The sequence below is a fragment of the Henckelia pumila genome, chromosome 2 (genome assembly GCF_033568475.1).
Source record: "Henckelia pumila isolate YLH828 chromosome 2, ASM3356847v2, whole genome shotgun sequence".
Classification (NCBI taxonomy): Eukaryota; Viridiplantae; Streptophyta; class Magnoliopsida; order Lamiales; family Gesneriaceae; genus Henckelia; species Henckelia pumila.
This window is the reverse complement of record NC_133121.1, coordinates 101,640,638-101,664,649: the sequence shown is the minus strand read 5'-3', so window position 1 is coordinate 101,664,649 and position 24,012 is coordinate 101,640,638. Positions and strand designations below refer to the sequence as shown.

The 24,012-nt window shown below is 37.1% G+C and overlaps 1 protein-coding gene across 1 annotated transcript; it reads left to right on the top strand.

Moving 5' to 3' along the window:
- Window positions 1-18,637: 18,637 nt before the first annotated feature.
- LOC140878034 (secreted RxLR effector protein 161-like) lies at window positions 18,638-19,384 on the top strand. The gene has a single exon (XM_073281635.1). It carries the CDS (start codon window positions 18,638-18,640, stop codon window positions 19,382-19,384), a length of 747 nt encoding a protein of 248 aa, XP_073137736.1.
- Window positions 19,385-24,012: the final 4,628 nt, after the last annotated feature.

Genomic DNA, 24,012 nt, shown 5'->3' with positions numbered 1-24,012 from the left:
GGCTTCTTTCAAAATATTCTGTCTCAAGTCTGCAATATCAGGAATAACTATTTGATTATTCACATACAAGATATCATCGTCACTAACCTTGTACTCAGACTGATGTTCTGATCGGATCATTTCAATCGATTTATGCACATTTTGATCGGTTTTCTGTGCTTCTTTGATACGAATCAATAACTCTGGCTCAACACTGATTGCATACACTCTCATCGGCCTTCTATCTGTCTCAAATACATATCCAGAACTACAACAATCTTCAATCAAATTAGATACACCTACCGTAGACAAGGATAAAGCACATACCTTTCTACTCAGGGCATCTGCTGCTGCATTAGATTTTCCCGGATAGTATTTGATTTCACAATCAAAATCCTTCAATAAATCAATCCATCGTCGTTGTCTCATATTCAATTCAGATTGTGAGAACAGATACTTCAGACTTTTGTGATCAGAAAAGATTTCAAACTTCTCGCCGTATAAGTAATGTCTCCAGATCTTCAATGCAAAGACGATTGCAGCCAATTCAAGATCATGAATCGGATACTTGACTTCATGTGGTTTCAGTTGTCGAGAAGCATAAGCGACAACATGTCCTTTCTGCATTAAAATACATCCCAAACCCTGGTGAGAAGCATCACAATAAACAACAAAATCACCAGTACCTGTAGGGATTATTAAAATTGGCGCTGTCATCAATCTCTTCTTAAGTTCGATAAAACTTCTTTCACACGCCTCAGACCAAAGAAATGGTGCATTCTTCTGTGTAAGCTGTGTAATAGGCTTCGCTATCGAGGAAAAATCTCGAATGAATCGACGGTAATAACCTGCCAAGCCCATAAAACTTCGAATTTCTGGCACAGATGTCGGTCTCTGCCAACTGATCACAGCTTCAACCTTACTTGGATCCACTGAAATACCATCTCCTGAAATTACATGACCAAGAAAAACAACTCGCTGCAACCAAAACTCACATTTGGATAACTTGGCATACAATTTCTCTTCTCTTAATATTCTCAATACAGTTCGGAGATGATCAGCATGTTCACACAAATTCTTAGAGTATATCAAAATATCATCGATAAAGATAATCACAAAATCATCTAAATATCTTTGAAATACTCTATTCATCAATCCCATAAAAACTGCCAGTGCATTCGTTAGACCAAAAGGCATGACTATGAATTCATAATGGTCATACCTGGTTCTAAATGCAGTTTTAACAATATCCTCGTCTCTAACTCTCAACTGATGATATCCGGATCGGAGATCAATCTTCTAATATACCGACGAACCCTGCAATTGATCAAATAAATCATCGATACGAGGTAAAGGATAACGATTCTTTACCGTTGCTTTGTTCAATTGCCGGTAGTCTATACATAATCTCATTGATCCGTCTTTCTTTCTAACAAATAATACCGGAGCACCCCATGGGAAACACTCGGTCTGATATATCCCTTAGCCAACAAATCTTCGAGTTGGTCTTTTAATTCTTTCAGTTCAATCGGTGCCATTCGGTAAAGTGCTTTCGATATCGGCTGTGTACCTGGCATCAATTCAATACCAAAATCTACTTCTCTGTATGGTGGCAATCCTGGAATCTCATCAGGGAATACATCTGCAAACTCACTCACCACCGGTATATCAGTCAATTTTGGACTAGACTTCAGTATATCAACTGCATAGATCAAAAATCCCTCTGCTCCCTTCTGTAACAAATCAGTCATAGCAATAACAGATATCAAAGGAATTCTGGCTCGTGATCCCTTACCATAGAACTTCCATTCATCAGTCATATCAGGTCTGAACTTCACAATCTTCTGTCCAGCCCTAGACTATCGGGAACTACCTGAACTCGAAGAGTTACTACCACCAGATCTCTTGAACTGTTTACTCTTACCCTTGAAGAAACTTTTCTTTCCACTACTGCTACCTCCAGCTTCAAATCGAGGTGGTTGTGGCATCTGTGGTTGTTCTTGTGGTTGCCTCATAGGTTGGGGAACAAACTGAGCTCCTCTTTGTTTCAGTATTCCAGCTTCTGCACCCTTTAAACGATTCAGAGCATCGGCAAAAGTATTCGGTCTTCCCGAATTCACGAGTGTAAACACGTCAGGATTCAAGCCATTTATAAATTGATCGGCTTGAGCTTCGTCACTGGCAGCAACATGTGGAGCAAACTTCATTAAACTCGTAAATTTTGCAACATAATATTCGATATTCATTTGGCCCTGTTGCAAACTTGCGAATTCCGCTCCCTTGTCCTTCCGATAAGACACTGGAAAGAAACGCTGATAGAAAGCAGTTTTAAATACAGACCAGGTAATAAAAGTACCTTGGTTTTCCAATGCTCTCTTCATCGCTATCCACCAACTCTTGGCAAGACCATGCAGTTGATGAATTACCAGTCCCACACAACGATCATCTGTATAATCAATAGACTCGAATAACTGCTCAATATCTTCCAACCAGTTCTCGCACTCTATATCATTCTCAGTTCCTTGCAACTTCGGTGGTTTGAACGACTGAAATCGCTTCAGAAGTTTCTCCATCGGATTAGCATCACTAAACTCATTAGTAGAAGTACTACCCTATCCATGTTCAGTTGCTGTCACTGGGACCTGTGCAGCATTTGTCTGTTCAGGCTCATTCATAACCAATGTCTGTCTAACCCTCGGTGCTGGTCGGGGAGGCATATCTGATAATCAAACAGATTAGTGTACAAGTCATCATTACATCATAAAACAATTCTGTTTCAGTCCCTCCTCTGATAAGCACACAATGACTTCTCAAAAGATCGAGTTCTGATTCAGTTGCAGTCAAGGCATGCTTCCAATCACATCAAATAAATAGATAACATGCAATTCTTAAAGCTGTAAATCATTTCAAATAATAAACAGGCTTCAAGATTAAATAAATCAGAATAGAAGACTAGATCTACCCCACTCATTTATTCTCAGTCCGAGAAACCTAACGCTCTGATACCACCTGTTGTGGGGACCTCGGGTTGCTAATCTCATCTTAGGGCAATTAATGAACAATTAAACATTCATTAATCATCAATTAAATAAACCAAGAGCAAAGTAAAAAAAAAAAAAATTTATAAAAACAATGCCTCGCTCGATTGGGGAAAAACACCCGATCGAGCGGGCTTCAACACCCTGCTCTCGGTCTGTAAACATTTTGGCCTCTCTCGATCGGGTAACTTCCTCCGATCGAGCGAGCCAAATTGCCCGATTCTCTGTCGGAAGAGTTTTTGTTGTCAAGGCTTGGTTCAAAGCATAAATCTTCAACAACATGGATTCTACACATGCTATAAAATCTGGAAATATGCATACATACATAATTGAAATCTTGAACATCAATACATGCATTTATTACATCAAAAAAGTCGCTAAAGATTGATAAACGACACAAATTATCTCAAGTGTCATACATGTAATCCAAAACCAACATAACTAAGGTTTAGTGCTTCTAAAGTTCAAGACATCATCTACAACCCGAGTCCTCACGTGCTAGACTCTCTCCCAGCTGTCAATGACGTCGATGACCAGCTCCTGCCCCATATGTTGTCATGCACACATACAAAACAAGACAACAGCCGGATAAACTCCGGTGAAAAACATTCTCAGTATAACCAACATATAAAAGGCGTTAAATAAATCATATCGACTCTATTTAAAACTCGACTCAACAAATAGAGTAAATTAACGCTTCGAATAAGAATTGATTCATATAACTTCGTGCCATCAAGATTCGTAAATGATCTTGACATGGATATCCATCTAACGAGTTCGTAAACGACTCGCAAATAAGGTTAACCGCAACCTTGGCATAGAATCGATTCAATATAGCATCATATCAACTCGAATATAAAGATCCACTATCTGAGATGGATCGACAACATCACAATCAAATCAAAAACATAAACAAGTATGTGGTTTTTGCGAGCCAACTCAAAATAGTTGTTTTTGAGTTTCAAAGTCCCTACTTCGCGATGTCGTCATTATACCTTCTTTTATTGAGGTTTTGAACTCTTCAAATCTGTAAGATATAATCAAAATACATATATCAAACTCCATATCAATCTATCGTTTCAGAAATGAGTCAAAACCATCAAGAATTCATCAATCAATCGCATTTCAAACCTAAACTCTTTCTTCGTTAGTTCAAGTTGGCGTCTTGTGTCGTTTAGCCTTCAAACTCAACTGAAACTGAATAAGAAAAATACTATAACATTCATAACATCTCAACAACACCTTCAACTCAGAAATCGGCTATCAAAACAGTTCCAAAACTCGATTAAACGACGTAACGACTCAAAATCGGTAACCGACGTAATCGCGACTTCGAAACTTGTAACTCAAATTCATATATCAGCATATATCTTATAAGACTCAGTCACATAACATCATATCAGCAGCTAAACTCATCGATATACATGCTATAAGTCATAACCAATCCATTCAATCATCCAACTTCGATCCGGTAGCGCATATACAATCGATAGAATGTTAAGAACATAACAAACACATAAAATCTGATCTCTACTCAATAACTGATTCTGAAACCCATATAAAACATCATAAAACTTACACGAGATCGAAGCCCTCGTCGTAAGGATTCCAGAACAATTTACGAAATCGAAATCGGATAACCGAAACAAAAGTTACGACAATTTGAATATCAAACTTTCAAAAGAAATGAAGAAGAACTTGGCTCTCTGCTTCAAAATTCTGATTTCGGAAAGAAGATACACGTTTCATGCTGAGTAAGCTAATAAAAATCTGATAAGTTATATACAAATTGCAATTTAGTCCCTCAACTCTTCAATAATTGCAATTTGGTCCTCAGCCCTTATTTTAATTCAATTCCAATCCTAAATAATTTAAGAATATTAGAATTTAAATCAAAACTCTAAATATTCCCAAATTAAATATACTCAGATTAAAATAAAATTAAATTCGGATTAATTTCTAATTAATCTCGGGCCTTACAGTTAGTCATAAAGTATGCGAATCCTTTCGGCGTAGAAAAATTTGCATCTGAGGTTCTTTCTGGTGGAAAGGAATGAAGAAAAATGTGTATTAGTATGCTTCTATATGTTTGGTGTATCAGTAGGTCAAGGCAGAACACTGACAACTTGGAGGATTGCTTCACAGTTTATCCATTCCTGAGTGGAAATGGGAGTTGATCATGATGGACTTCGTGACCCATTTATCGGTAAGCTCGAGGAATTGTGATGCTATCTGGGTTGTGGTGGACCGACTCACCAAGTCAGCACATTTCATTCCTTATAACCGAGACTTTAGTTTTGATAGGATGGCACGATTGTACATCCAGGATATTGTTCGATTGCACGGAGTGCCTGTGAGCATCGTCAGCGATCGAGATCCCAGGTTTACTTCCAAGTTTTGGGGGAGTCTTCAGCGCGCTATGGGTACTACTCTTAGTTTGAGTACAGCATATCACCCGTAGACTGACGGGCAGTTAGAGCGCACGATTCGTACTCTTGAAGACATGTTGCGAGCATGTTCTATGGATTTTGGTCAAGCATGGCAAGATCAGTTGTCATTGATTGAGTTCGCGTACAACAACAGTTATCATCGCAGTATTGGGATGGCTCCATTTGAGGCGTTGTACGGGCGATGATGTCGTACTCCACTGTTCTGGGAGGAAGTGGGGGAGCGACAGGTTGAGGGACCAGAGTTAGTCCAGCAGGCTGTTGATATTGTTGGACAGATCAAGAAGAGAATTAAGGTTGCGCAGGATCGACAAGCTAGTTATGCGAATGTCAAGCGCAGACCTTTACAGTTTGAGGTGGGTGAGAAAGTATTCCTGAAAGTCTCACCATTTCACAAGATTTTTAGATTCGGTCATAAAGGTAAGCTATCTCCTAATTAAGTTCATTGGTCCATTTGAAATTCTGGAAAGTGTTGGAGATCTGGCTTACAGGTTGGCGTTACCACCGTATTTGTCAAAATCCATGACGTGTTCCATGTTTCACTATTACGACGGCATGTGGCGGATGAGTCTCATATCTTACAGCCGTCTGAGGTACAGTTGGACTCGGATTTGACATACGTGGAGAGACCTTTGCGTATCATAGGTCATAAGGATAAGGTGTTACGCAACAAGACCATTCCTCTTGTTCTAGTTCAGTGGCAGCGTCGAGGCACTGAGGAGGTCACTTGGGAACTTGAGAGTCGTATGCGTACAGATTATCCAGAGTTATTTTGAATTGTTGTATTTTCAGATTGTAACTTGTAAAATGAATCAGTTTGAATAAAATATGTTTATTCAGTGTTTTACTGCATTCAGTACTTAAGATTGTTCGAGGATGAAATATCTTAAGTAGGAGGAGAATGTATTAGCCCGGTTCCATTTTACAAGATTAAGTAATTTTAAACATGTTAGAAAATGACATATAATTTTAAAAGTATCAAAACATGTTTAAGGAGTACTTATTTGGTAAAAATAAGTGAAAAATCAGATTCGCAACGTCCGAAAATGGTGGTGTAGGTCCCGGGGGTCCCGGAGGACCAAAACCAGTTCGGAAGCATGAGAAACAGTTCGGAGCTACCGGGCAGATCGGAGCTTCCGATCGGAGATAGGAGCTTCCGATCCGAGAACGGAGCTTCCGATCTCAACCAAAAACAGGTGTCAAGGAGATTGAAACACGTGGCCAGATGCAGGAGATCGGAGCTTCCGATCCTGCGATCGGAGCTTCCGATCTCGGCCGTCCAAAACGTGGCAAACATGCACCGATCGGAGCTTTCGATCGTGGCCTATAAATAGGGGTCCGAATCCCTCATTTTTAAGTGCAATTTTCCCTCTCCTCTCCCGGTAATCGCTATATTTAAGGGCTTCGGGACTCTTTCTTTAAGAGTTGGAATAGGAAATAGTTTATTTTATAGCGGACAGTGTCCGCAGTAGCAGCCAGGCGGCGGAGCTCTGGCGAGGCGTCTAGGAGTCGTAGCTAGGCTATGCCCAGGCTCTGGGGCATGCGACATCAGCGGGCTGACGACGGACGAAGGTATGGCTTTGGTTCCCTATAGTAAATAGGGAGTAGGCTATAGTTTAATTAAGGCTTTTAGAGCCTAGTAGGTGATGTTTGGCATGCTAGGTAATGCATGGTTATTTATGCTGTAGTGTTGCATGGTAGGCTTGGACCTAGAGGGGGAGCTTCTAGGATATGCCTTAGTAAGGTACGAAAGTATTATTCGAGATATCCAGATTGAGTATGCATGTATTATGTGTTTGCATGGATTATGTGATTGCATGTTTTATATGTCTTTATATATACAGCATGTCATGACTGTATGTTGCATACATGAGCATATTGAGTTTTTACCTTAGAAGTATCCTGTAGTAAGGCGCTCACCCTACGAGTTTGTGGATGGTTGGATACGTAAGTCTTGTGTCAGGTCACCTTTATGGTTGGACACATGTACTAGTATCAGGTCACCATTATCCACTGGGTATATGAGCCACCTCCTGATGTGACGGCGCAGCATGCTATATACTCTGGGCCCGGTCTATGATTTTGTTTCTTGACCTGAGAGTCTTGGTACTCAGTTCACTTGCATAAATGCACACATAACACCGTATACTCATACTCTCGTACTGAGCATGTTAGGCTCACTTCCGGTTATTTTCTGTTGGCTGGATGCCCTATTCCATGGAGCAGATGCAGGTAGTTCTCCCGGAGACAGGGAGGTTAGGTGGTGACCAAGGCTAGATAGCGGGGTTGACCACTAGGTTTTGCTTACCTGGTATTTGACTTACTTTAATTCCACAGTTTCTCTGATTAAGATTATTTTATTAATTAATTGCATGCTTAAGTTCTAATTAGTACGTGATCATGGTGCGGGTCACTACAGTCGTCCCTGGTACAAGTTCAATCCCGAACTCGACCTCTTGGATAGGAGTAAATCCTGGAATCTCGTCTGGAAAGACATCCGGATACTCACAAACTATGGGTAACTCCTCTATATGTCTGCTACCTATGGACGTATCAATTACATGGATGAGGTAGCCTTCCCCACCCACCTCTAAAGTCTGACCGGCCATCAAAGCTGAGATCAGAGGCATAAGGGGTCACGCTCCCTCTCCATAGAAAAACCAGCTATCACCCTCAGCCGGGCGAAACTGTACTATCTTTTGATAGCAATCCACCGTAGCCCTATATGCAGTCAGAAGATCTATACCCAAGATGCAATCGAAATCCTCCATCGCCAAGACCATAAGGTTCGCTAAAATCTCAGAACCCTCAAATACTAAAGGACAACCAAATACTAATCTCTTAGCCAAAGCTGAATGACCCGTCGGGGTAGACACCGAAACTTCTACGTCTAGAGACACATACGACAATCTATGACGCTTAACAAAACGTGCCGAAATGAACGAATGTGATGCACCAGTGCCTATGAGAATGAATGCAGGAATACCGCATAAAATAAAAATACCTGCTATGACATCCTCGTTCTCCTGCTGAATCTGATCCTGACTCAGCGCAAACACCTGTCCAGAAACACGAGGTCTCTGATTGGTACTCCCAACTGACTGTCCCTGAGATCTCTGCGGAATGGAAGGTTGAGAACCAGATCCAGATGCTGACCCTCCGATAATTTGTAAACAATCCCTCTTCATGTGACCCATCTCTCCGCAACGATAACAAGCTCTTGACCTGCGACACTTCTCAGTAGGATGCCTGCCCACACAAGATGCACATTTCCCTTGGCCCTTCTACTTCCCAAAGTGGTGCACGCCACCAGAAAGAGGAAGAAGACACACCTTGCTTCTTGAAAGATTGAGTCTTTGGACCCAAAGAACTGGCTGGCCTGGAAGAAGAGAAAAAGATCGATTGCACTTCAGGCTATCCTCCGCTTGATGGCATCGGCTCACCAAACCCTCGTAGGTCATGTCATCATCGACTGCAACCCGGTCATGGATCTTCGGATTGAGACCTTGGAGAAATAGGTTGTACTTTATGTCTGTACTGGAAGAAATTTCTGGACAATAAGATAGAAGATCAAAGAATTTCTGCTGATACTCGTCACATGGTGCCCTAACGCAAACTCAGCAACTCACTGGCTTTCGCCTGTCGGAGTGCAGGAGGGAAGTAAAGCTTCTGGAAGGATGCGTGAAAGTCCGCCCAAGTGACGACACCTCGAGCAGCAATCATCGGCGCGGATGTGGAATTCCACCACTTCAGTGCCCCCCTCAATGAGAAAATCCAGTGTCTCCATCTTCTGTTCTTTCGTGCATTGAAACTCTTGAAAACGGACCTCCATCCGACGTATCCAAATTTTTGCCTCCTCTGGGGTTTCGCCTCCCACTAATGACTTCGGACCCATTTTCGTAAAATGTTGCATGCTGAAACGCCTGTGGTCCTCACGACGATGGTGGTGACGGTCCCGATGATGCCCGCGATCGTCTGGGTCGCCCCAGCATCCGCCCCCGCTACCATGACTCTCATCATAGTCAGCCATCTGTCAGAAGGCAACAAAGGTTAACCCCAAAAAAATTTCTAAATCCCAATTAATGCATGCTCTGATACCAAAAGTATAATGATCCAACCCGTAATCACTAAATACTCAGAGTTAAGCATGCAATTAAATCTTAATAGCAAAAATAAAAAAAAATCCAACTAAACAGTTAAATTCAAATACAACATACACCGGCAGAACAACCTGGCCAAATAAAATATAATACAACCCCATAGAAACAATAGTACTAAAGAGTTCTCCCTAAAAACACCTGTCAGGAAGACTCGCCACGCATCCACTGCAGTTCAATGACCACTGCCACCGGATCCGTCCAACCTTAGTCCTGCCCCATGAAATAGGGTGTCCAATACAAAAACACTTCGACGTGAGCCTGACGCTCAGTATGAAAGTACGAGTACACACATGTTATGGATGCAAATACAAATGCATATGAATGGGTACCGGAAACCTATCCAAGATAGAATACTGCTCAGTCACGGGTGCCATGGTATGTAGCACACTGCACCGTCGCATCAGGAGGTGGCTTCCATACCAATCAAACGTGAAATGGGAACCTGATCCAAAAACTGTGGATCTACCGTTCACTATAATAACTGGGGCTGAGCGACCCCATACTACTGGCTATTCACATCAAGGCACAAGACTCAATATTATCATGCATGCAACAATATATAAATGACACATAGTCATATAAATGCAGTCAAAGAACATGTATACTTGATAAGTGCATTTTGTATGCATTATCTTGTGATGTTTTTATGGCGTTCTTACATTAGTTCGAATTATTTTATATTTGTTTCTGTGTCGTTTTATGCATTTTATCTTCACAGAATTTCCTTGGGTTAATTACAGAAAGTAGGAGGTAACTCGATATTTTTTGGTGAAAAAGAAACGAGTTGCTCGGTTGATGGCATGAAGAAGAATGAAGATCATGCGCTGTTGGTGGTGGTTGGAGCAAAAGATGATGCGCTATCGCACATGGAGGAAATTAAAGAACGTGCGCGGGCAAGCTTCTACCTCGCGCGGGCGCGAGAGAAGGCCAAAGACTCTGTTTTATTGCACTGCGCGCGCGCGAGATACATCCCAGGCGCGCGCGCGTGTCTCCGAGTCAGAAATATTTTGAGAATTATATTTCGTAAGGAAATTAATTATTATGGGATCCGGGCACTATAAATAGAAGATTTTTATATTTTTCAAGGGTTCCAGAATTTCAGACGTAGAGAACGTGGGAGGCGGCTACTGCTTGGGAGAAGAATTCTTCTTTTTTTCTTATTTTCTTTTGATTTTTCATGATTAAAAACCTTGTTTAAATCATGAATTTAATTATTGAGTAGTTTTTTTTCTTCGATCAAGGCCACGTGATTTGGCCAGACAATTTATGTATAAAACTTAATTTGTTTATTTGAGATTTTCAGACTTGATTTGATTTTATTGGTTATTGAATTTATATTTGTCTTGCAAATTTCTTGGGTATTTATTTGTTTGCTTGTTATTCGATTCCAAGTCGACAGAGGAGGTTTTTAATTCGTTCACTTTGATAGTCAACATAGTGTAAAACTGACTAGAAATAGAATTCGGTTTCATTATGCGGTTTGGGTGTAAACTGAATTTTCACAGTTATTAATGCATTCAAATTTGATTAGAATTACGAAATATTAATCCGTCAAATTTGAATAGGTTTGATTGTTCTAGAAATAGTCATTCGAACAAATTAGGAAAATTCCCGTGAATTAAGATTAAGTCTGATGTCTTAGATCGACTGCTCGTTACATGAATTTTCTGGTACCTACGTGAGTCCTTGATCGAACTTTTCCCATATTTGAATTAAACCAAATTTTTGTTGTGTTTTAATTAATTTTATTTTAATTGCATTTTTTAATTATTATTTTAAAATCTGAAATCCCTCTTTTTGATTAGTCTAGATTAAGTAAGAATAAATATATTTTGGTAATCATATTTATACAGTCTCTGTGGGTTCGACATCTGGACCTTTTTCCACTATATTATAATTTGACCTGGTACGCTTGCCAGTTTTTTTTTAATCATACCGATTTAGACGGTCAAGTTTTTGGCGCCGTTGTCGGGGACTGTTTGTGATATCAGAATTCTTGTTTCTCTTGAGATTAGACTTTACTTTAATTTATTTTATTAAATTCTGAATTCCTCTCTCTTCTTTGTAACTTTCATGTGCTAGGAGAGATGGCAGACAATCGTACTGTTCTTGATTTAATCCGTCCGCCAACTGAAGGCTATGGATCTAGCATCATTCGCCCCGCTGTTGAGGCGAACAATTTTGAGCTAAAGCCCTCTACTATTCAGCTGATCCAACTGCAAGCAAGATTTGGGGGCACATCTGTGGAAGACCCCTACGCTCATCTGGAGTTTTCTGTCGATCTGCGACACTTTCAAGGTTAATGGGGTAACATCTGATGCAGTGCGATTGCGGTTATTCCCATTTTCTCTACAAGGCAAAGCAACGGAGTGGTTAGATGATCTGCCTGCTGGTTCCATCACTACATGGAACCAACTTGTTCAAACTTTTCTGAACAAGTATTTCCCTCCTACGAAGATGGCAAAATTATTTTCAGATATTATTTCATTCAAACAAGAGGGTGAATCTTTACATGCAGCATGGACCAGATTCAAGAATATGTTGAGGATGTGTCCTCGGCATAATTTATCTCAAAGCCAGCAGACTCAGACGTTCTACAATGGAACCGATCAGTCGGTTCGATCTATGATGGATGCTGCTGCTAATGGATGCTTGTTCAGGAAAACGCCAGCTGAAGCCTGGGAGATCATTGGCAACATGGCAGAGAGTAACATTGGATGGCCGGATGTGAAGAGAGAGAAGAAGGCTGAAGTTCTAGAGGTCGATGCTTTAATGGCCATGAATGCTAAGATCGACGCTCTAACACATCAAGTAGCGCTTATGAAAGCAGCTCCAGTAAATCATGCACAAGGAAATCTGCAAGAAGAGCATCAGTTGTTTGAAGTTGAAGCGACTAATTTTGCAGGAAGTCAAGGACGACAGCCGTACAACTCCTACAACAATTATAATCAGAACTGGCAGCCCAAGCAAGAGGAGAAGAAACCAAGTTTTGAGGAAATCATGATGAAGTATGTGGTTGGTATAGAAGCTCGGCTACAAAATCAAGAAGCTATGCTACATAATTTGGAGACTCGGAGGGCTCAGATAGCAACCCAACTCTCTACTCGTCCTACTGGAGCGTTGCCTAGCAACACTGAACCAAATCCAAGAGGCATGAATGCTATCATGGTAATGACTAGATCACAATCTGAAAAATCTGAGGAGCAGAGGGACGAAACATCTACTGTCGAGGGGCCAAAAATTGCAGAAGTTAAGGAGGATGTGCGTGCTGAAAATTCCTCCACGGCAGGCAAGGAAGGTAAGACTTCAAAATTTGAAGTTAATGATAATGTTGATATTTCTACCTTACCTTTCCCCCTTAGAGCTAAGCAACTGTTATTTGATTCTCAATTTAAAAAGTTTCTTGAAATTTTCAAGAAACTGCATATTAACATACATTTTGCAGATGCATTAGCTCAGATGCCTAATTATGCAAAATTTCTGAAGGATTTATTGAGGAACAAGAAGAAATTGAATGATCTGGCACAGTTTACAATGAATGAGGAATGCTCGGCGGTGCTGAAAGATAAATTTCCACGAAAATCTCAAGATCCAGGGAGTTTTTCTATACCCTGTCAAATTGGAAGTCTATTTTTTGAAAATATTTTGTGTGATCTAGGTTCGAGCATAAATTTAATGCCTTATTCTATTGCTAGACAATTAGGTATAGAAAATATTAAACCTGCTGCTATATCTCTCAAATTTGCTGATGGATCTATTAGATATCCGAGAGGAGTAGTAGAGAATGTCCTAGTCAAGATAGACAAGTTAATTTATCCTGTAGATTTTGTTATTCTTGACATGGATGAGGATTGTGAGGTGCCTATGATTTTAGGGCGTCCGTTTCTGGCTGCTAGTAGAGCGTTAGTTGATGTTGAGAAGGGAGAGTTAGTGTTGAGAGTGAATGATGAACAAGTTGTATTTAATATGCCTAAGTCGGCTACTGAGATCCCAACTTTAAAATCTTGCTCTGTTGTCAAATTTATCGATGTGATTCATGACTATGGTGATGAATGTCTTCAGGTTCAGCTTTCCGCAGGAATTAGTCCATTGCACAATTTCTTTAATGGTGTGGCATGCAAGTGCAGGACTAACCTGAGTTTTTCACAGATGGTGGATAAACCACCTTGAATTTTGTCACTCAAGAGAGGAGTATAGTCGGGCTATAGACTATAAATTTAGCGCTGACTGGGAGGCAACCCAGTGTTTTTGCTTTTGCCTTTTATTTTGTTTTTGGTTTTTATCTTTATTTTTATTTTATTTTTATTTCTTTCCTATGCCAGTTGTTCATGCCTGCCAATATATGTAGACTGATGATACCTTACCCAGCGGATACCGTCAAGAAGGATGAGGATGAATCGAAAACCAGGGGAGTCTTATTGTTGTTTTCATTGTGTTTTTGTTCGTCTTTGCATTTGTGTGTTGGTATGCATTTTGTTCATTTTTCTGAAGCATTGAGGGCAATGCTTTGGATAATTATGGGGGGGGGGGGGGGGGTAGACTAGTTTATTGCATTGGTTCTTGTGTTTTTTTTTATTTATTATGTTTTGTGTTCATTATGTTTGCATTCATTTGGTTTAGTTTTTGTGTTTGGTTTGTAATCATGCATATCATTTTGTTGTTGTTTGTTTTGTCTTGCATGAGTAGGATGAGTCATAATAGCCAATGATGATGAAGTTTATTGGAAAAAAATTGGATTTTTGAAAGAAAAAAAAATTGCTCTTGACTGGACATGAGAAACTGTAGGTTAAACCGTGAATATTTATAAGCACTTATGTTAGACCAGTGGAGTGTAACGAAAGATTTCATGAAGTTGACCATTGCACGATAATAGGTGGTTTGTGGATCTTGATTGTGTTCTATGAATTTTGATGAGGCTCTAGTTTACACTTATGATCTTGAGCGCACCTAGAAAAAAAAATTTTACAACTTCGTTCGGGCTTGAACAATGATTGAAATCCTAATCATTGCTCCATACCTAAGTTTGCGGGTAAAATGGGGTTGAAGCTCCATCCGGGGGCTATATACGAGAGGATTAAAAAAAATAGATTTTTGAATCCTATCTTAGTTATAGCTAAGTTTGCAGGTAATTTTTGGGGCTAAAGGAATACCGGGTGCAAAATCCGGAGGTGTGTAATTCATTATCTCAAGGGAGGTGGGTTTTGTCTATAGGTCGTTGGAAGGAATGTGCACTTGATGAGTGAAACTTGCACTAATTTGTCATAGGTCGCTAAGCAGTTTTGAAACAGATTCGGTCTGAGTTGTATGAAACTGGAATGACATTTCACACACACATGTTCATGTTAAACTGAAGGTGTATTATGAAAAGTTGAGAGCATGTCGGTGATTTTGTTTTTGTGATTGAACTTCTCGGAGGCTGTGCACTCTCATGAATCGTCCTTACCATGTTTTTGTTGCATATTGTTTTTGCATGTCTTGCTCGAGGGCGAGCAAGAGTTAAGTATGTGGGTGTTGATAAGTGCATTTTGTATGCATTATCTTGTGATGTTTTTATGGCGTTTTTACATTAGTTCGAATTATTTTATATTTGTTTCTGTGTCGTTTTATGCATTTTATCTTCACAGCATTTCCTTGGGTTAATTACAGAAAGTATGAGGTAACTCGATATTTTTTGGTAAAAAAGAAACAAGTTGATCGGTTGATGGCATGAAGAAGAATGAAGATCATGCACTGTTGGTGGTGGTTGGCGCAAAAGATGATGCGCTATCGCGCATGAAGGAAATTAAAGAACGCGCGCGGGCGAGCTTCTACCTCGCGCGCACGCGAGAGAAGGCCAAAGACTCTGTTTTATTGCACTGTGCGCGCGCGAGATACATCCCAGGCACGCGCGCGTGTCGCAAAGTCAGAAATATTTTGAGAATTATATTTCGTAAGAAAATTAATTATTATGGGATCCGGGCACTATAAATAGGAGATTTTTATATTTTTCAAGGGTTCCAGAATTTCAGACGCAGAGAACGTGGGAGGCGGCTACTGCTTGGGAGAAGAATTCTTCTTTTTTTCTTATTTTTTTTATTTTTCATGATTAAAAACCTTGTTTAAATCATGAATTTATTTATTGAGTAGTTTTTTTTCTTCGATCAAGGCCACGTGATTGGGTCAGACAATTTATGTATAAAACTTGTTTTGTTTATTTGAGATTTTCAGACTTGATTTGATTTTATTGGTTATCGAATTTATATTTGTCTTGCAAATTTCTTGGCCAGTTATTTGTTTGCTTGTTATTCGATTTCAAGTCGACAGAGGAGGTTTCGAATTCGTTCACTTTGATAGTCAACATAGTGTAAAACTGACTAGAAATAGAATTCGGTTTCATTATGCGGTTTGGGTGTAAACTGAATTTTCACAGTTATTAATGCATTCAAATTTGATTAGAATTACAAAAGATTAATCCGTCAAATTTGAATAGATTTGATTATTCTAGAAATAGTCATTCGAACAAATTAGAAAAATTTTTGTGAATTAAGATTAAGTCTGATGTCTTAGATCGACTGCTCGTTACATGAATTTTCTGGTACCTATGTGAGTTCTTGATCGAACTTTTCCCATATTTGAATTAAACCAAATTTCTGCTGCGTTTTAATTAATTTTATTTTAATTGCATTTTTTAATTATTAGTTTAAAATCTGAAATCTCTCTTTTTTATTAGTCTAGATTAAGTAGGAATAAATATATTTTGGTAATCATATTTATACAGTCCCTGTGGGTTCGACATCTGGACATTTGTCCACTATATTATAACTTGACCTGGTACGCTTGCCAGTTGATTTTTAATCATACCGATTTAGACGGTCAATACTATACCAGGGTATCTCGGATAATACGTCCATAACTCTAGGAAGACAACCCCTGAGCACTCTAGCAATCTAGCAGTCCAAGCCTATAAGCAATAATCACTATATCACTTAAAAACATCCTAAAAGCCTTAACTAAGCTATTGCATACTCCTAAATATTTTTAGGAAGCAAAAGCTATACCTGCGTCTGTCGTCAGCCCTTTGTTGTTGATAGCCTCACAACTAGGCCACAGCTCCGCTACGACGCCTAGATCGCACTGCCGCTTCCGGATTTCCAAAAGGACGCCTAGAACTCCCTATATCTAAGCTAGAAGGCCAAGAAAAAGAGAGGAGAAAGGGACTCGGTGCGCTGGAAAATGAAGCTCGACACCTCTATTTATAGACGGAGTTCGGGGCCTCCGATCCTGACTTCGGATTCTCCGAAATCCCATCAATGATGTCATCAATGACATAATATTCTGGACAGCTGGCCATGCAAGTTCGGAGCCTCCTAACCATCCGGACCCTCGGAACCTTCCCGACCATTTTGAGTGTCCTGGATCCATTTTTGAACTCTTTAGACTTGATATGAAATCCTTTAATTGTATTTAGGCCAATTAATCATCATTAATGCACTTGATTAATCTTATTTTGGAGACCGGTTACTACACTAGGACATGCTAATTATGATAAAATTCGTAGATTAATTAACTTGAAAACCATACCCACATTTCATATTGATAAAAACCACAAATGTGAAATTTGTGTTGAGGAAAAACTAACAAGATCATCTTTCAAACCCATTGAAAGAAATAATGGACCCCTTGATTTAATTCACACTGATATATGTGATTTAAAAGGAATGCAAACACGTGGTGGAAATAAATATTTCATTACTTTTATTGATAATAACACAAAATATTGTTATGTGTATCTTCTTAAAAGTAAAGATGAAGCTATTGAAAAATTTGTTCACTATAAAAGTGAAGTTGGAAACCAACTTGATAAGAAAATTAAGGTACTAAGAAGTGATCGTGGAGGTGAGTATGAATCACCTTTTGCTGAGTTTTGTTCTCAACGTGTTATTAGACACGAAAGAACTGCACCTTATTCTCCTCAATAAAATGGTGTTGCAGAGAGGAAAAATCGCACTTTGAAAGAAATGATGAATGCACTGTTATTGAGTTCTGGTTTATCACAGAACATGTGGGGGAAGTTGTACTAACATCTAATTATCTTTTAAATAAGGTACCCCGAAAGAAGCAAGATAAAAGTCCATATGAACTATGGAAAGGAAGAACATCTTCATATCAATATTTGCGAGTGTGGGGGTGTCTTGCTAAAGTAGTTGTACCTACTCCAAAAAAGGTCAAGATTGGACCTAAAACTGTTGATTGCATTTTCATTGGATATGCACACAACAGTAGTGCTTATCGTTTCCTTGTATATGAATCTCAAATACCTGATATTCATAAGAATACGATAATGGAATCGAGGAATGCTTCATTTTTTGAACATGTGTTCCCTTGTAAATCTAAGGAAGAACCAAGTTCATCCAAAAGATCACACGAGGCAATGAAACAAGAGGTTAACCACGAGGTTGAACCTAGACGAAGCAAGAGAGCTAGGACTGAGAAATCATTTGGTCCAGATTTCATCTTTCATGTTGGAAAGTGAACCTCAAAGCTTTAAGGAAGCTATGAATTCATCTGAAGGACCTCAATGGAAAGAGGCTATAAATTCTAAAATAGAATTTATTTTGCAAAATCATACCTGGGAACTAGTGTACCTTCCTCCAGGAAGCAAACCATTAGGTAATAAATGGATTTTTAAACGAAAAATGAAATCGGATGGAACAATAGATAAGTATAAAGCCAGATTGGTAATCAAGGGTTACCGTCAACGTGAAGGGCTTGATTACTTTGACACTTATTCTCCAGTAACGAGAATAACTTCAATCCGAGTGATACTTGCAATTGTCGCTTTGCGGAATCTTGAAGTACACCAAATGGATGTAAAAACTGCTTTTTAAATGGAGATTTAGAAGAAAAAATTTACATGGAACAACCTGAGGGATTTTCTGCACGTGGGCAAGAAAATAAGGTTTTTAAATTGGTGAAGTCTCTATATGACTTAAAGCAAGAATCAAAACAATGACATGAAAAATTTGATAAAGTCATGCTAGGAAGTGGATTTAATATCAATGAGTGTGACAAATGTGTATACGTTAAAGACACTGAAAATGGATATGTCATTTTATGTCTTTACGTAGATGATATGCTTATCATCGAAAGTAATGATAAGATGATTCAATCCACTCAGAAATTGTTGAACTCAAAATTCGACATGAAAGATTTGGGATTAGCCGAAGTCATCCTTAGAATTAAAATACATAGAACATCGGAAGGGGTAGTTCTAAGTCAGTCACATTATGGGCACAAAATATTTGAGAAATTCAATAAGGATGACTCTGCATTGGCTAAAACCCCGATATATACAAGTCAACATTTATCGAAAAATCGGGGTGAAAGTATCTCCCAATTAGAATACTCTCGAGTAATTGGAAGTCTGATATACTTAATGAGTTGTACACGACCAGACATAGCCTATGCAGTAAGCAAATTGAGCAGATTCACGAGTAATCCAGGAGCTGACCACTGGAAAGCAATTATCAGATTGCTAAGGTATTTAAGATACACTCGTGACCATGGGCTGCACTATACAAGATATCCTGTTGTAATTGAAGGCTACAGTGATGCAAACTGGATATCTGATATGAAAGATTCAAAATCTACATGTGGATTTGTATTCACTTTAGGAGGGGCAGCAATTTTATGGAAATCTTCTAAACAAACTGTAATAGCCAGATCCACGATGGAATCTGAGTTTATAGCACTTGATAAGTGTGCTGAAGAGACTGAATGATTGCGTCTATTCTTAGAAGATGTTTCAGGATGGGTAAAACCTGTACCGGCTATTTGTGTTCATTGTGATAGCCAATTTGCAATCGGAAGAGCACAGAGCAATATGTATAATGGTAAGTCTAGAAATATATGTCGTAGACACAATACCATTCGACAACTACTCTCAACTGGAGTTATCTCTATTGGCTATGTAAAGTCAAAGGATAATGTAGCGGATCCGTTAACCAAAGGGTTAAACAGAGAGTTAGTTGCAAAATCATCAAAAGGAATGGGACTGAAGCCTATAATATAAATTGGTGTGAAGGAAAACCCAACCTATGTTGACTGGAGATCCCAAGAACTTGGTTCAATGGGACAACCTAATCGCACTAATTTGGTAGATCACTGTGGGGGTTAATCCCTAGTCTATTACTATTTCAAAGCAGTGAGTGTAGAGGATAAGCAAACATCTTTTAATGATTCTGATGAAATTAAACATAGAATCACCTATGTGAGAGAGAAGTGAGACCGCTTTGAAGGAATTGCAAGGCACAATTCTAGACCCTCTCACAGAACCAGGCAAGTGTTCATGGCCAAAACGAACACGATCGTGAGAACTGAATTGTATCAGGGAGAGTTCTGTGTGAAGTATATCTTAATTTACTAAAACGGTTGTATAGTTAAAAAAACATAGCATCTACTATCAACCAGTGAATTATTATGCTTTCACAAGGTAAGGTTCAAAGGGTAATGTCTACCTATCCTATGCAGAATTCAACTGTTGAACGTTATCACGATTATCTTTGTTGATTTTTCCATTTCCATTCATGTGGGGGAATGTTGGAATAATTGGAAATGAAATTCAATGATGGTTGGCCATGTTTTCATTTAATGATGGTTGGCCATGTTTTGTCAAAATTTTATTTTCAACATGGGCTACTTGGACTCCATAATTGAATACATGGCTGCTACCCGAGATGCCCAACAAGTCTGCTGCCTGAGATGGTGTGCTGCCCAAGTGCATGTGCATTTAATAGCAAATGTGCATGATTTAGAAGAACACACAGAAGCAAATCAATTCCTCCTCACGTGAAAAACTTTCTGCTACATCATTCTTGTGGAAAAGTGCATGAACTATTGGTTTGTTCATCACAGCTCGAGCTATTATTTTACTGCTCAGATCCTTGGGATTTTTCTTTGTTCCTCATTGTTCAAGTCGGGTTTCTACCTGATACTGTTCATTTACGAATTCAGTTCGTCGGTGTAGTACCTTCGTGCCAGATGACTACAGGGTTCTACCGTTGTATTCTGGGAAATAGGCGTCCGTTGCAATATTCCGAGCACATCCGGGAGTGAACGAATCTGTTTTAAGAAAACTGTAATTTTACAGGCCTCGGTTATGCTATTTTGATTTGAAAAAAAGTTCACGTAATAATTTTGCTCTACAATACTTTCGCTGATTTTTAATAATATCTTGTGGGACATTTGGTTTTAAATCTTTGGATATATATGCGAATCAAGAACTTTGTTGAGCGTACATTAGCAATTAATTAATTATCGAAAATAAGATAGATTTGGGATAATGAACTCGGTCAAACTTTGTTTAATTTTGAAAAATAATTCTCCCACGGTGTATTTAAGTGATTTAAAATACACTTGAGAGGATTTTTTTTCTAAAAAAATATATTTAACTGAAGTTACTTTGCTAACTACCCTCGAAAGATATATATAGGAGTGAACGGATGAGAAATTAGGGGTATTCATTGGTCGGTTCAGATCGATTTTTTATTTTTTTATTAATCTTGAGAAATTATGGTATGCTTCGTACCAAGAATTCATCTTATTTTCTATCTCATGTATGTATGATTTATTCTTTATTTGTTAATAAGTGAGATATGTTAATCAAATTATATTAAATATGATTTTGTAATTTTCTATGTTATGTGTTGATCACTATTGATTTATGAAAAAAAACAATTGATATAAATAATGCATTCTAAACCTTAATTTAAATTATGCGTCAAATTTTTTTTATTTTTTATTTGAAATTTTTCTCTCTTTAACGATTTTTCATATCATGTGTTTTTTATTCTCCATGAAAGAATCATTATTATCATCATCTTTAATAACAATTCTTGTGATACTATCTTCATCAATCATTTACATTTTTCTATCGTTATTATTTAATCAGATGGTCTTTTTTTATGCTAAAAATATTTACTTGCAAAGAATAACAATAATTTCATCATTATCATCTGTATTTTGGTATGTTATCGTATTTCATTACTGATATGTCAGTATCGTTAATGATCAATGTATTTGTTCGACATCCTCTTTTCTTTTTGATTTCTCGTTTTTCGAAATCTACTGTTTTTTTTTTTTTTGCTTACAATGCTCTCATTGCTGAAATTTTTGATTGAATTTTGAATGTCTTTAATTACAAATTTTAACATTCCATATTTTATATCAACTGTTTTATTGCATATTTTTCTTTATTTATTCATCTGATTGAAAATTTACATCAATGTAATTTTTACAGGATATTTAATTTAATGTGATACGTGTCATCCATAATTTTTCTAGACTTCTTTTTTTGATTTATTAACTAACCCGTAGTAGATTGATTTGCATATATATATATATATATATTTACAGACTTCAATAATATTTAAATAATATCAATCTTATAGTTTTGCTAAAAACAATTGAAGATATTCATCTCCAACTCTTGTAAAAATATTTTTTCGTTAATTGTAACATCATCACATAAAATAATTGTTATAGTTTTTAGATTTTTTGAGGAGAAAAATAGTTAATTTTTTAAATTTTAACTTTTACATATCTATATATATATATATATATATGATATTTGTGTGTTGATTTGTTTTTTATTTATTATTTTGGATTAAAACTAGACTCCACACAAATTGATTTATTTCAACACCGATGTGTAATTTATGTGTGTGTGTGTGTGTGTGTCTAATTTTTAAAAACTGATATTTTTTTATATTTATGAACTCAATATATGATTATTTAGTTCAATAGGTCTTTACGCAAATTAAAATACATGAGATTTTTTGTTGAAAAAATATGTCATTCCATCTACGAACAAATAAAAACTAAAGTATTTTGGTGTTTCAATCTTTTAGGAAACTGGATAAATATTTAATTTAATTAATTTTTTTGTGAGAAAAATATGTTCACTTTATCTACAAGAAAATAAAAACTAAAGTATTTTGGTATTTCAATCTTTTTGGAAACTGGAACGTTATCTAATATGCACACATTGTCAATTTTAACATTATCATAATAATTGATTTTACAAAAGTATACTCATAGAATTTATCAAGTGTGTACTAACCAAAGACAAAGTTGAAAATACACAATGAAAAACTTTGACATTGGTTCACACTTTTAAAATTGGTATAGACTAGGGGTGTTCATTGGTCGGTTCAGATCGATTTTCAATTTTTTATTTCCGTTTTTTTAGTTTCAATTTTAGAAATATATAATCCAATATTCGAACAGTTTTTCTTCGGTTCAGTTTGGTTTTCAACTAAAACGGTTTAGTTATTTTAAAAATAAGTTGTTAAAGTGTTTAGATAAACTTATTTTAAACAAATTAAAGATGTTAATGTGTTCGGCATTATAAGATATTTTTATTGTTAAAATTATATATATAAAAAAAGTATAACACTGTGAAGGTTATTAAAAGATAGTTTTAAAATTTTATCATAAATGTTAAATCTATATTTAAAAAAACATATTTTATAATTTTAATTTAGAAACATTGATACTGGAAATTTCTTTTTTTTCCCTTAAATAAATATTTAATGGGTGGAATATATGATGAAGATTTATAGAAATATACAAGGTTATTTTTAAGAAGTGCAATTTTAAAATAAGATTATCTATATATATATATATATATATATATATATATATATATATATGTGTGTGTGTGTGTGTGTGTGTGTGTGTGTGTGTATATATATATTATATTTATATACCAATATAAAAGCGTGAACCAAGGTCAAAGTTTTCCATTATGTATTGTGAACTTTGTCCTTTGTTTGTACACATTTGATAAATTTAATAAGGATGTTTTTTGTAAAATCAATTATTATGATAAAGTCAAAGCTGACAAACTACATGTATTCTATATAAGAATCCAATTTTTTAGAATATTGAAACACCAAAATACTTGTGTTGTTTGTAGATATAGTGAACATATATTTTTCACAAAAATTTTAATTAAATACAGATCCAGTTTCCTAGGAGATTGAAACACCAAAATACTTAGTTTTTATTTGCTCCATAATACTTAGTTTTTATTTGCTTTCGTGAACATATTTTTTTCAATAAAAATATTAATTAAATATAATATAATATAACTCATATTTTTAAGTTGCCTAGAAGATTAAAATAAAATTCTTATATGAATTGAGAGTCGGCTCATCCAAAATATTTGTGAGACTATCTCAAATAAAACCTACACAAAACTTAATTAGATTTGTATTGAGATGTAGGAGTTAGAACACATGTCAACTTCATATAGATATGTTTAAGAGATTCTAATGGGGTCAATCGTATATTTAATGTTCAAATTTTAAAAAAATGTTTCAATAAAACAGAAAAAAAGAGTTCTGA